Source organism: Rutilus rutilus (genome assembly GCF_951802725.1).
Source record: "Rutilus rutilus genome assembly, chromosome: 4".
NCBI lineage: Eukaryota > Metazoa > Chordata > Actinopteri > Cypriniformes > Leuciscidae > Rutilus > Rutilus rutilus.
The window spans coordinates 19,805,530-19,819,156 of NC_140212.1; the positions used below are offsets into that span (position 1 = coordinate 19,805,530).

Consider the following 13,627-nt stretch of genomic DNA (forward strand, 5'->3'; position numbering starts at 1 on the left):
GAAGCTTATTAATCCATCTATCTCCTTCGGTTTTATTTTTTATTATTATTTATTTTAGGTTGAAGGACGCATGACGTCACAGCTGCGAATGCGGAAGTGAAGCGCACAACAACAAGAGATTGAGGAAAACGAAACAGAACCAGTAATCAGACTAGAAACAATGTTGCACGAATTTAGATGAAATCGACATTGTTCAAAACAACAAGAGGAACGAGGCTTTTTCGAAAGGTATTCATAATGCATTAATACTATTCTTCAATGCAAGAAGTATCTATATTTGTATCATTGCAGCATGTTTTAGTAAACAAATATCCTTTATTAATGAGATCGCGACCGGTAAAATCAAATCAGATGAATTACATGAGTAAAGTTTGTAAATGGACGTTGATGTAGGCTGGAGAAAGCCTAGTCTGAAAGATTAAAATAGTTCAAAACGAAAGATTGATGAATGGATGATGAGTATTTGGATGGACTGGACCGACGCTAAATTGTGTGACGTTTACATCACTGACACCAAGTCAACATAATTAGAAAGTATAACTATATTTGATCATTCCAGCATGTTTTACAAAATATATTGTTTGAATGAGATCGCGTCCTGTGAAATCAAACAGATGAATGTTTCAGACGAATAATTGCTTGTTATTAATGAAGCATGTTGTCATGACATATGTAATGTACGTATGCATACACTTGAAAGTTTACCAAATGGTCATATTTGTGTATTTGCTTTGCAGATGCACTGTGTGGCTACTGAAAAACATCTGGAGAGCTCAGGGGTCCTCCAGAAGCCCCCTGATGAAGAATCATGTGAGGAGGAAATGGACACATCAGAGACAAAGTGGCACTGGTTTTACCTTGCTGAGTGTGGCGTCTGGCACATGTTTGAAGTATGTACTGCGCTTTATCAAACTGCAGTCTGATATATTAAACTAATATGAATGGCAATTCATAAGTTGCCTTTTTGCTGATCACATCATGCTGTTTTCCTTTTCACTACAGGAAGTGCCGAGCACAGGGTGTTCTGTCACCAATGAGCAAATTGAACAAAACTACTGCAAGAATCAGCATGCTTCAATGGACTTCTATACTGCTAAATATACCTATAAATTAGACTTTTCTGGTCAGTTACCTAGCAAAGCCTAGATTTGTGTTATCTAGATTTGTGGTAATAAATGCCATGAGGCCTGTGATATGCATCTTTACTGTAATTTTCTTAACTCTATCATGTCACTAGCTATGAAACAAGTCAATGTGACTACTGGAAAAGAAAGGCCAATCAAAAGGGCATTGCATTCAGCTACTGACTTTAGGTAAGCTCTTTTATACAGCTTTTATTATTATAATATTTATATTGTAATGTTTTATATTATACATTTGTATTATTTATTACATAAAAAATAAAAATAATTTTTGTGTTTCACAGATTTATCTGTGATAACCCAGCTCTTCCTGTACCCAGTCACTGGGAAAGAATTAATACAGAGGAATCCTATCAGGTAAAAAAAAAAAAAAAAGATAAAGTTAAATTAATGACTGCACTACACTTAATTACAGTGGTTTGCATCTTACCTAGAGGATTCGATTTTAATTTTTTTTTGTTAATTTGAAATTTTTATTTATTTATTTTTCATCATCTGCTTCTTGTGGTGTGCCTCAGGGATCCATTTTGGGACCTTTATTGTTTTCCCTTTATATGCTTCCTTTGGCCTACATTTTCTTCAGAAATGCAACATTCCTTATCACCGTTTAGATGACAATTGTCAGTTTTACCTTCCAGTAAGACTTGACACTGCTGTTTCTTTTGATGTTTTATGGAAATGCATACATTATATTGACAGTTGGATGGAGGAATGCTAGAATAGGGGAAATTCTAGCATCCCTCCACTGGCTTGCCGTTAAATTTAGGGTTGATTTTAAAATTCTCATGTTTGTATACGAGGCGTTGTTTTGCTGTGCACCAAAATATATAATAGTTCATAGTGTTTAAATGTGCTTTATTAATAAATGTTGTTGTTGTTTGACTGTGACTGTTTCTCTCCAGCTTATTGCTCTATGCAGAGATACGTTTGAGTACAAAGAAGTGGCCCGGTTATATGAGAGAACCATGACCCAGTCCATCAGATCCATTCAGAGAATACAGAACCTGGATTTGTGGGAGTTTTTCTGCAGGTTGACTCATTTCCAATATTTGAAACAAACCTGAAAAGGTTTATATTGTAATAATTATTCTGTCAACTATCTGTCTTCATTTCACACTTATTACAAGGTTTCTAAGCAAATACAGTGTTATCAAATGTCATTTTAAATGTTTTTGACTATTTCATTTATGACAGAATCAAACTTGAATTTAAATATATTACACATATATATTTTTAAATATATTATTAAAAAAATGCAAATATATTACAGGAAAAAGGCCCAGCTGAGAAAGATAAAACATGCAGTAAACGTTGAAGAAAAGATGCTTTTTCACGGAACTGGCCACAGTAACATACAGGCCATATGTACATACAACTTTGATTGGCGTCTCACAGGAAGTCATGGTGACGTCTATGGCAAAGGTACAGTCCATGAGTCTTTTTGCATGAAAGGGATGATTCACAAAAGATGACAACTGTGTCATTATTTATCCTCATGTCAGTCCAAACCTGTATGACTTCTATCTTTCATTGAACACAAAAAGTGACGCTTTGAAGAATGTTCACGCTGCTCTTTTACATACAGTGACAGAGTGGATGTGGATAGGGCTGTCAAGCTCTAACAAGCATGAAATAAAAGTCATTCATACATCCAGTATAAGCCAAATTATAATTTTGTTAACTTTTTCACTGAAAATATGCCATGGTCACCATCCACGATCATTCGGTGGATAAGAACAGCTTAAACATTTGCGTAACTGCGTATTTCCACAGTTAAAAATATACAGGTTTCGAAAGACATGATGGAATGTAGCTAAATAATGACTTTATAAAAAACTGTTTCTGTAAATACTGCAACAACCTAAATTATGTACATATTTAGACAGCATTTTTTAAATATGTATGGAAGCCCATTTCTTCCACATATTAAAAAAAAAATGCTTTTAAGTCATAATAATGAGATAAGTTGCAATTATGACATTCAAGTCGAAATTCTGACATGTCAAAATTGATATAAAAAGTCTTAATGACAAAAAAGTTGCTCTTTATCGCTATTCACATTTTTGTCTCAAATATGAGAATAAGTCGCAATTATGTCATTAGTCATACTTGTATTTTTGTCATAATTTGACTTTTTGTCATAATTTAGACTTTATCTCATTATGACTTCGTATCTCATAATTATCTTGGCATTGCATCTTTTTTTTTTATGTGACTTTTTATGTCACAAATTCCAGCTTTGGATGAGATCAAAATATGCAAATACGAGTTGCAAATAATTATTTTGACTTTTTATATCATACTTTTGAATTTTTATCTCCTCATCATGATTTCCTGAAGCATATTTATTTTCTTATGTGGTGAAATTTGACTTTTTATTGAAATAAAACTATTTTTTGTCGTAGGGTTAATTGTAAACATTCCACTACTGTTAAAATGTCATTATAGAAACATTTTACACTGTATACATACATTTTTTGTCTTCACAGGAAGCTATTTTGCACGCGACGCAAGGTATTCCAGCAAGTTTTGCCATTCGACTAGCAAGCATAACTTTATCCTACAGAGACATGGTATGGCGCCCGCTATTTTCCAGAGTGACCCGCCTTACAAGTGCATGTTCCTGGCCCGGGTTCTAGTTGGGGAATACACACTGGGTCACCCCCAGTACTGCAGACCTCCTTCTAAAGACACGAGCATTGCCAACTTTTTCGACAGCTGTGTGGATGACATGATAAACCCTAAGATCTTCGTTATATTCGACAGCAACCAGATCTATCCGGAATACCTAATTGAATTTTACTGATGTCAAAGACCAAAAGCAAATCAGCATAAACTGTGTTAACGGAACTTACCGTACCGTGGAGTTGTGTGAGTTTTAGAGCAGAGTGCTGTAACAGTGCTGAGGACGGTTACTGCAAAAGTGCCTTTGGTGAAAAACTATGAAATATATAACTATGTACTGTGACTAGGGGGCTGAAAAAAACCACACACAAAAAAAAACATATATATATATATATATATATATATATATATATATATATGGGTAATATATTTATTGTTTAAACGGATTATATCAACTTGATGTTTTTCATAACATTTATTTTAATGTTGAACTGGAAACCAGTTTTTCCTCTTAATTTTCTTTCTTTTTTTCATTTAAAAAGGCCATAACTGTACTATTTACTTGTGTAATATCCAGAAATCCTGCCTTATGGAAAAAAAAAAAAAAAAGTTGGCAAAAAGTGATTCCATAAAGACTGAGTTCTCAGTTTATGTTTTTCAAATTTGCACATGTAACATTATTAGTTTTATTATTCCATAATCTACCTCTCCATAATTCTACCTCTTGTTGTGTATTTTCAAAAACAAAGGCAAAAATCTCTTTTGTTAAACATTCATTTTATGGAAATAAGATGACATATTAGTCGCGATGAAACTAAGTTAGTGACAGATCTTTTCTTCCATGTTGTGACTTATAGCCTATCCGAGTGAAACAAATTGTTGAAGAAGAAACAAAAATGTAGTGTGGGGACTTGGTTCTATCCAGCGGCTGTTGATTGGGTGGAGGCAGATCTCTTGCAGTCCATTGGAAGATTGGATGATTGAAGAAGTCTGGCGTATGTCAACAAAGAAAAGTCTGTAATTTCATGGAACATCAAGTTGACATTTTGAATAAAACTTACAATGTCAAAAAAAAGAAAGAAAATGAAACATGCATGGAATAAGATTAATGCATTTATAATTGGATTTTTTCTACTGCCTTATAAAATAAATGAAAATATATATATATATATAAATATTTATTTGGTAATATATTACCGAGGTCTAATGCCTCTGAAATCACGTAACAAACCTATCAGATTTATCTCCATATACAGTACGATTCGAATTCAAAATGTTATGTTCAAAGTGATCACTCTGATATCCTAAATAGATCTGTCACTTATGAGGAAGAAAGATCGATTCGGGTCACACTAAGCTTGTTTGCCTCTATAGAGTATGTCAAGAATTTGTGAATCTCAAATCAAAATACTAGTATCTCAAATGTGCCTGGATCACGTTCTCTGTGCATGTTGGTTGGAATAATCCTAATGGAATACTGGCTTTTGATATTACTTTACAATCAACAATGCAGTACATACTTGACACGTAAAAGTATGTCAGTTGGGGAAGCAGCCATGATCAAATTAATGAAAAGCAGACAATATACAATGCAACAAAACAAAATGAAACATGATTTTCATAGAAATTCCAAGAACACAGCTAGGAGAATTGGATTGGTGGAGGAGAAGCTATTTTAGAGATGTATGATCAAACCTGAGCTGTCTTTGTGGTTTAGTAGAACATATTGAGGGTAAATGTGTGTTAAGAAGGACATGGTTGGAATTCTTTTTACCAAATAGTTACCTCCAATACAGAGTTACACTTTTATTCCTCCTCTCAATGAGAGATAAATTAGTAAATAATCCTTGATCATATTTTAGTTTTATAAACAACATGTACTTGTAAAATACTGCATGCCTATATATATATATATAATGTATGAAATTCAAAGAACTTATTCCTGTTTTTGTTCTTTTTAAAAATAAAAAAATAAAAATACTTAAATAAAAACATACTGACCCAATATATTCATCCATAAAAATGCACACACTTCTGAATTTATTTCCAAAGGATTTATTTGTCACTTTTCAGACCTGATTTATCAAATCCACTGAAACATTATGAATTATTACAGTTTCTCAGCCAATTGTTGTGATATCCATACGGTTGATGTGAAGAGAATTATAGTAGTATTTAGTGTATTACTAGATATTAATATTTTCTGTACTTTTTTCTTCCATGGTTGTGCTTAAAATACAGCAAAATGTAGCCTACATGTTTGATGTATAATGACAATAAAATGTAATGCCAGATGTATTTGTATACAATTATAAATAACCAAATATATGCACATTCAAGATTATAATAAACATACATTTTAAGCATAGTTGATTAGGTTTCAGAATTGCACTAAAATGCATACTTTGTTGATCCTGGAACAACATTCCTACAACATTCCTACCCATACATTTTCCCCAAAATCAGAGGGTAATGATTGGTGAATAACACTGATGTAGAAGAACCTAACCCTGGTTGTAAGCCGAAACTTGACAAACTGTAAGCTTGTCCCTTAAATCTGATTGGTTGATTGGAATGTTGTTCCAGGATCAACAAAGATGTTTATCCAGGAACATGTTGCACTTGGTTATATCAGGTTGTGCTGTCAGTACATGCTATACAACACTATACTAAGTATATATTTAAAGTGCATTATAATTTATTACACAATTGCACACTTTGCTCAAGTGCTACTAAAGTGTCAAAAAGCCCTTGACAGTTGAACTTGTTGCATATAAGTACAATTTTAACAGTAATTCCATATCACTTGCATACTGTTAAATGAAGTTGCAACGCCATAAGTCATTAACTACATACATAACCCCATAAAGCCTACTGAATCATGTTTCATACACACATTTTAAGGCCTCAAAACCTGATCAACACTTTGTTGAAAAACGTCAAGACAATCTACTGCATGCCTGATGTTGTCTGATTGATAGTTTATACTTTTTAGCAAGTAATATGCCTTTTAGTATAATTGTGGTCCATGAGCCCTTTTGCTTTGAAATCTTTTCTGGTTTTCATAAAGTAAACATAAAAAAAAATAAAAAAAAGTTATATTGTTAGTAATATTTCAAGATGAACACTTACTAGACTTACTAGGTATACTTGATTAATTTTTAGAAAAGTCATGTTAAAATGTGAGAATCAAATTTGATACATAGGAACGTTTATTTGTACATCTCATTGTATTGCATTACATTATATGTTTTGACCCCCACAAAATAAAAAATAAATCCAGAGCTTTGAACATAAATTAAGCATTTAAATATAATCTTACTAAGACATATTATTGAAAGATAGAGTGACAACTGATATTTATATTTATTTTAAGTTGTCTACTGTTATTGTTACTGTTATGCTCAGTTTGGGCCTCTGTTTTTTTTACTCGAGTATAATATCCATATTCTCCTGTATCGTACTATATAAGGCATAAAACCCTGATGTATCAAATATGAAACTCAACAAAAACATTTTCATTATTTTTAGACTTTGTCCAAATGTTTAATAAACTGTTCCATTTCAATTAATTTGCTTTTTTTGGACTATTGTTTCATATGTCAGGCTTAACATGGTTAAGTATGTACAGTAAGATACATCAACTTTGAAAGTATACATTACTTTTATAGTAAGCACTCTTTTTAAAAGTACACTTTTCACAAGTGCAATTTTACAGTTGATCCAAAAGAAAGTAAAAACCCAGGATAGAGGGGCTGAGTGAATGTGGTCTGGACTCTGTGTATGAGGGTCATTGTGTCAGAGACGCTGTAGAAGGACAGAGTTCCTGCACTGTGATCCACATACACTCCTACTCTACAGCCGCTGGTTGGTACGGAGAGTTTAATCCGTTTCTTATCGTAGTAAAATGAGCAACCGGACAGACCATAGAACAATCTCCAGGACTGCCGATTAAACCCAAAAACACACTTATCGGAAGACCCCTTCCTACTAATGTTCTTATATGACACTGATATACCAACACCACCATCACCACTCCACTCCAATTCCCAGTAGCAGCGTCCACACACACTCTCTCTACACAACACCTGAAGAGGATAATCAAATCTGTCTGGATGATCGGGAGACTGCTGGACTGTACCACTGTCAGCGGCCATTTTGTTTGCTTCAGATAGACGAAGGCGTTTATGCACTGTGTTTGGATCCAGGGTGAGCTGACAGCAATCTGGAGAAAATAAAAGATCTATTACCAAATATATACATTTAAATATATAATTTAACAGTATACACATTTACTTAAACATTTTTGTTATTTACAACATATAATTTTGTGTCTGTTTATTTGTACATCTGTCCAACATCATTGTATTGCATTACATTATATGTTTTGACCCCCACAATAAAAAAAACCACAGCGCTTTGGTCATATAAATAAGCATTTAAATATCATCTTACTAAGATATACAATTGGAAGATATTCAGTGACAACTGATATTAATATGCATTTTTTGTAAGTAGTCTGCTATACTGTTATAAATATTTAATTGCTTTACATAACAAGCTTAGATTCTTGTCCGAGGGTATGTTTACACAACAACGATGTACTAAAACCAGAAACGTTTTTCCTTCACGTTTTTCGCATGCAGGCGACCATGTTGTCAAAACGATCCCCGTTCACACGGATCCACGAAAACGACTAATAACGCTGTATTATTCATGCCAGGCCAGTAGTTGGCGATGTCGGTTTGTAATGAAACACTACACGCCTATAGACTGAACACGTAATACGCATGCACATGACGTCACCGTGTTCACAAATTCACGTTTTTGTAGTTTACATGGAGACGATAACGGTATCGTTTTTTAAAAACTTGCTGTTTGAAACCAAGTTTTCCGCCAAAACGCTGTTGTTGTGTAAATGAACGATTAAAAAAACGCATTAAAAGTTTTGGTGACACTTATTTGAATGTGTCCTTGTTACACGTTACATGTATTTACTATAGTAACAACTATAAATTAGGCATAATTACATGCAACTAACCCTAAACCAAACCCTAATCCTACCCTAAACCTACAGTAAGTACTGTACATGTAGCCTAGTTAATTAATAATACAAAGTACTTATTTGTGCAGTTACACTGTAACAACGTCACTTTAAAGTAAAGTGTAACCGACATTTGTAAAACAGAATCAAACAGCTTCAGATTTAATCTCAGTTGGAAAAAAAGCAAGTGCTCTTACATTGTAAGAATTCATCCCTGGTCTTGGGTTCTGGGGTGGAAATGATCTGGATGTATGTCACTATAACAAGCCAACAGAGATTTCAAGTGTTTTTATGCAATTACATCTAGATGTTACATAATGAAGTCTAATATTTGAACAAAAATAAACCTCAAGCACTTCACCTCTACCCAATATCATTTCTATCTCCTGTTTGCAGAAATCCTCAAGTTTCTCTCTAAGCAGGGAGACAGATTTTGCCACATCATCAAAGAAAATTGGAGAGGAGGAAGTGATGGCTACATCTGTATATTCGGGAGGAACAGAGTAAGACTGGAAACTCTATAGACAAAGACAAACATAACATAACAGACACATAAATTCTACTTTTCACAAAATGAACAGAATAAATGAAACCAGATTTCCCAGTCATTTTTATACACTGTGTTTAAAAGTAATGTTCATTGTTTTTGTTTGAAGAAATTAATACTTTTATTTAGCAAGGATGCATTAAATTAATGATTCACCGTCCTTCGGATGAGACGTAAAACCGAGGTCCTGACTCTCTGTGGTCATTAAAAATCCCATGGCACTTCTTGTAAAAGAGTAGGGGTGTAACCCCGGTGCCCTGGCCACATTCCCTCCAATGGCCCTTCCCAATCATGGCCTCCTAATAATCCCCATCCACTGAATTGGCTCTATTACTCTCTCTCCTCTCTCCACCTGTATCTGGGTGTGTGGTGAGCGCACTTGCGCCGTTGTACTGTGGCTGCCGTCGCATCATCCAAGTGGATGCTGCACACTGGTGGTGGTTGAGGAGAGACCCCGACATGACTGTAAAGCGCTTTGGGTGTACAGTAGTACATATGAAAAGCACTATATAAATGTCTCATTCATTCATTCATTCATTCAAATTGATCAGTGACAGTAAAAACATTTATAATGTTATAAAAGATTTCTATTCCTATTAAATGATGTTCTTTTGAACTGTCTATTTATCAAATAATCCTGAAAAAATCTGTATCATGTATCATTTCCATTGTGCACTTCCCCCCAACAGTCACCCGTGACAGGACCAATACCGAAAAGAATGGACTCACCAGTGGTGCATCTCCTTCTCCACACTGAACAGAGGAGCCTGCTGGAGTATTTGGGCTGGGTGCTCCAGCCCAGCTCCACACAGAGGGAACAGCAAGTCCCAATCCCAAAGTACGGATACGATGCCAGAGCCCACCACAGACAGAGAATCTGAGCCTGCCGCCATGAACAAGCTGGAGCTTACAATAACGGAGCTTGAGGCTCGCAAGATGTCTGACCAGGTGTGTGAGCAGACAACATTGTCCGTAACTGTGGAAGTCCTCGTGGAGTTCCTGAGATTGAAGGAAGATCCCACCCACACTCCCGCTGCAGAGGGTGAGTTGAAGTTGGCTTCTGGTGCCGTCCAGTTCTCTTGCGTTTCTGCTGGTCCCTCACTGCTTCAAGCCTCCTGCATCTCCTATGATATCTCCCAGCCTCCCTCTCCCACCTCCTCTTCAAATTCCAGTTTCCAAATTCCAAATTCCTCTACCTGTCTCCCGTCAGCCCCTCGGTTCCTCCTCTACCGTCCCTCTGTGGCGTGGATCCACCTCTGGCCTTACAGCATACAGCTCCTCCTGGACAAAGGGATCCCCTAGCTCCGTCACCAGCCGCTGATCCCATCACTCCACCTCAGTCCGTCGTCCAGACTCCACTGCCTTGGCTCCTCCCTCCCTCGGCTCCACCTGGGACTATCGGCCTTACTGCTCCACTGGGCTCCCTCGATACTTTGGCTCAACCTCGGTCAGACGCTGCCTCGCCTGCACCACAGACTTGCGAGCCATCCACTGCGCTCCGTCTCTCTACCCCTACGGCTCCGTCTCTCTCCCCCTCCCTCCGGCTCCACCTCGACCCTCAGTCGCTCTGGTTCCACCTCAGCCTTCTGGTACCCTGGTTCCACCTCAGGGGGGTCGTCGCCATGGCTCCGTCATGGCCTCTTAAGTCTGCGATCTTGTGCTGATCCATCGAAATCTCCACCATTGCTCCTCCCTATCTCGACGCCACCATAGGCTACTTCCTGGCTGGCCTCTGGGTCATCGTCCAGCTCCCTCTGCTCCTGGCTCCTCCCTCCTTCAGTGTTAAAAATGTGTTTCGTGCATTTTGCTATTATTGGTGGATTAAAGACTATTTCCTGAAATTCTTCTTCGTTGTGTGCTTTGAAAGAATATGTGTATTTTCAGTCGTCTTTTGTCAGATGCATTTACATTGTGACTGTGCCTTAGATGCAATCAACTCTGTGTCTGTAAAGGTTTGAACCAAATGGCCCATACAGACCCATGACCCATAGAAACTGACGGGCGCGAATGACAAAGAAACAGCATTGCTCAGAATAGATTGCAGGGTAGATCAATCTCCTGTGGGAGGTCCTAACAGTTTTACTGCATGCAGCCCTTTTGTCTTCATGTATAAAGTTCTGTCACAGAGACAGAACTTTGGGTTAAGATTGTTTGAAGGTCGACACGCTAACATCGCAGCTGAAGAACTGTGCAACACTACTACCTTCAATAAATTCTTCTCCCCACAAGAACTCTGGTCAAGCTTGCTTATTTTATGTATTAGCAAAATCTAATAGATAGCCAAATATAGAGAAATCTAACAGCTTGCTTGCAACAGCCTCACTTGACAATATTTTACAGTATTACTATTTTTACTGTATTTCTGTGATGTCAATGCTGAAATTGAACAACTGAGGTGTGCATTTCAATGTATTTTGGGCAGTGTTTACATACACAACAACATTCTGACAACTATCAAAAAGCAACTTGTGCTAAAAACCCATCACCGAAAGAAAGAATCTTACTGTGTAAGATTGTGACTTGTTTACACCATTGTCAGTCACTTAATGATTAAAGAGTAATTGAATTTAGTAAACATTAATTGCAAATCAGAATTTAACTAAAGACCTGCTTTAAGAATAACGTTACCTGGAGGAAATTGCTGTGATTGTCTGTGTGTGAAAGCTGCTCTAGCTCAGCGTCTGTCCTCCTCAGATCATCGATCTCTTGCTCCAGTCGCCTCAAGAGTCCTTCAGCTCGACTCACTGCAGCTTTTTCCTGATCTCTAATCCGCTGTGTGAACTCAGAACGTCTTTTCTCAATGGAGCGGATCAGCTCAGTAAAGATCTTCTCGCTGTCCTCCACCGCTGCCAGTGCAGAGCGCTGTTATACGACACACAGTCCTGACATTAATCCAACAGTGAACACAGATGTTGTTCGTCTCATGTGCTCAAAACTCACCTTGTGTGACTTTACAGTCTCTCTCAGCTCGTGAACCTGTTTCTCTTTCTGCTGGATGCTTTTTTTAAACTCAGTCTGTGTCTTTCTCAGTTCTTCCTACAGGACAAAAATGCAGTGTGCAAGTAGTATAGTGCTACTTGAATAAATGAATGAATAAATTCATTCATTTAAGGTTTAAAACTATCATACATCTATGAAAAGATACACAGTACAATGCTTAGCACTGATAAATAATGAAATATTGATTGATTGTACATAAAAAGAGTAAAGCAGCTAAAATAAATGTTTGCATTAGAATGTATGTGTTCATCATACCTGCTTCTCCATCCTCTCTTCTACAGCTGTAACAGTGTCATGGTTTTTGTGTACATCCATTCCACACAGATAACAAATGCACTGCTGGTCAGAACGACAGTAGATGTCCAAAAGTTTATCATGTTTACGGCAGATCACCTCCTGTAGTTTGCAGGTGGCATCCATCAAGTTGTGCTTCTTACCTTTAAAAAAATGATCGTGTTGCTCGAGGTGATTTTGACAGTAGGAGTTGAGACACACTAAACAGGACTTGATGGCTTTGTATTTTGTTCCAGTGCAAATGTCACACTCCACATCTCCTGGTCCAGCGTAGCAGTGAGCAGGAACAACTGCATGGAGTTTTGTCTTCTTCAATTTCTCCACCATTTCAGCAAAAACCACATTTTTACATATGACAGGTCTTGGAGTGAAGGTCTGCCTGCACTGAGGGCAGCTGTAAACTCCCTTCGGATCCTCCTGATTCCAGCAGTCTGTAATACAGTTCATACAGTAACTGTGTCCACAGGGAATGGTCACTGGATCCTTCAGTAGATCCAGACAAACTGAACAGCTGAACTGGTCCTGAGCCACTAAAATGTTGGCTTCTGCCATTTTACAGAGACATAAAGCAGCAGCTCAATAATCTCTTTCCATGAATTGACGAGTTTCCTAGTTTCGTCTTTGAGGAAGTGAAACTGTGAGGGTGCAGAACTACAGTCAGCCGATAGAGGGCGCTCAAGTCTAAAACACTATTTTCTACTTCTGTCTGTGATTTTATGCTCTCCAACTCCAACTACAGGCACTTTTGTGTCCTTGGCCTTTTTTTGTAAATAAATAAACAAACAAATGCACAAATAAATTGTCATTATGAAGTTCATGCTCCAAGTAACCACCAAATCTTGCCCCTGTTTTCTTTTAAAAATGTCTTTGCCAGGTTGTTTATTAGCAGATTTTGCAGTTTTATGCTTGTCCCCAACCCAGACTATGGAAGTAAAATAATGTCAAATGTTTTTGAAATAAAAAAGCCTGTTGAAT

The 13,627-nt window shown here is 36.9% G+C and overlaps 2 protein-coding genes across 2 annotated transcripts; one reads left to right on the forward strand and one right to left on the reverse strand.

Annotated features, from left to right (window-relative positions):
- Positions 1-62: 62 nt before the first annotated feature.
- Positions 63-4,842, forward strand: LOC311288920 (protein mono-ADP-ribosyltransferase PARP11-like). Its single transcript, XM_084406568.1, has 8 exons — positions 63-228; positions 738-890; positions 1,003-1,123; positions 1,238-1,313; positions 1,427-1,499; positions 2,045-2,172; positions 2,413-2,564; positions 3,632-4,842. Exons 1-8 carry the CDS (start codon positions 178-180, stop codon positions 3,946-3,948), a joined length of 1,071 nt encoding a protein of 356 aa, XP_084262694.1. The 5' UTR covers positions 63-177; the 3' UTR covers positions 3,949-4,842.
- Positions 4,843-4,992: 150 nt separating this feature from the next.
- On the reverse strand, positions 4,993-13,244 carry ftr64 (finTRIM family, member 64). Its single transcript, XM_084406567.1, has 6 exons — positions 12,614-13,244; positions 12,299-12,394; positions 11,987-12,220; positions 9,173-9,329; positions 9,009-9,068; positions 4,993-7,992 (listed from the first exon to the last, which is right to left on the reverse strand). The coding sequence occupies exons 1-6, from the start codon at positions 13,202-13,204 to the stop codon at positions 7,466-7,468; spliced, it is 1,665 nt and encodes a 554-aa protein (XP_084262693.1). The 5' UTR covers positions 13,205-13,244; the 3' UTR covers positions 4,993-7,465.
- Between the last annotated feature and the right edge of the window lie 383 nt (positions 13,245-13,627).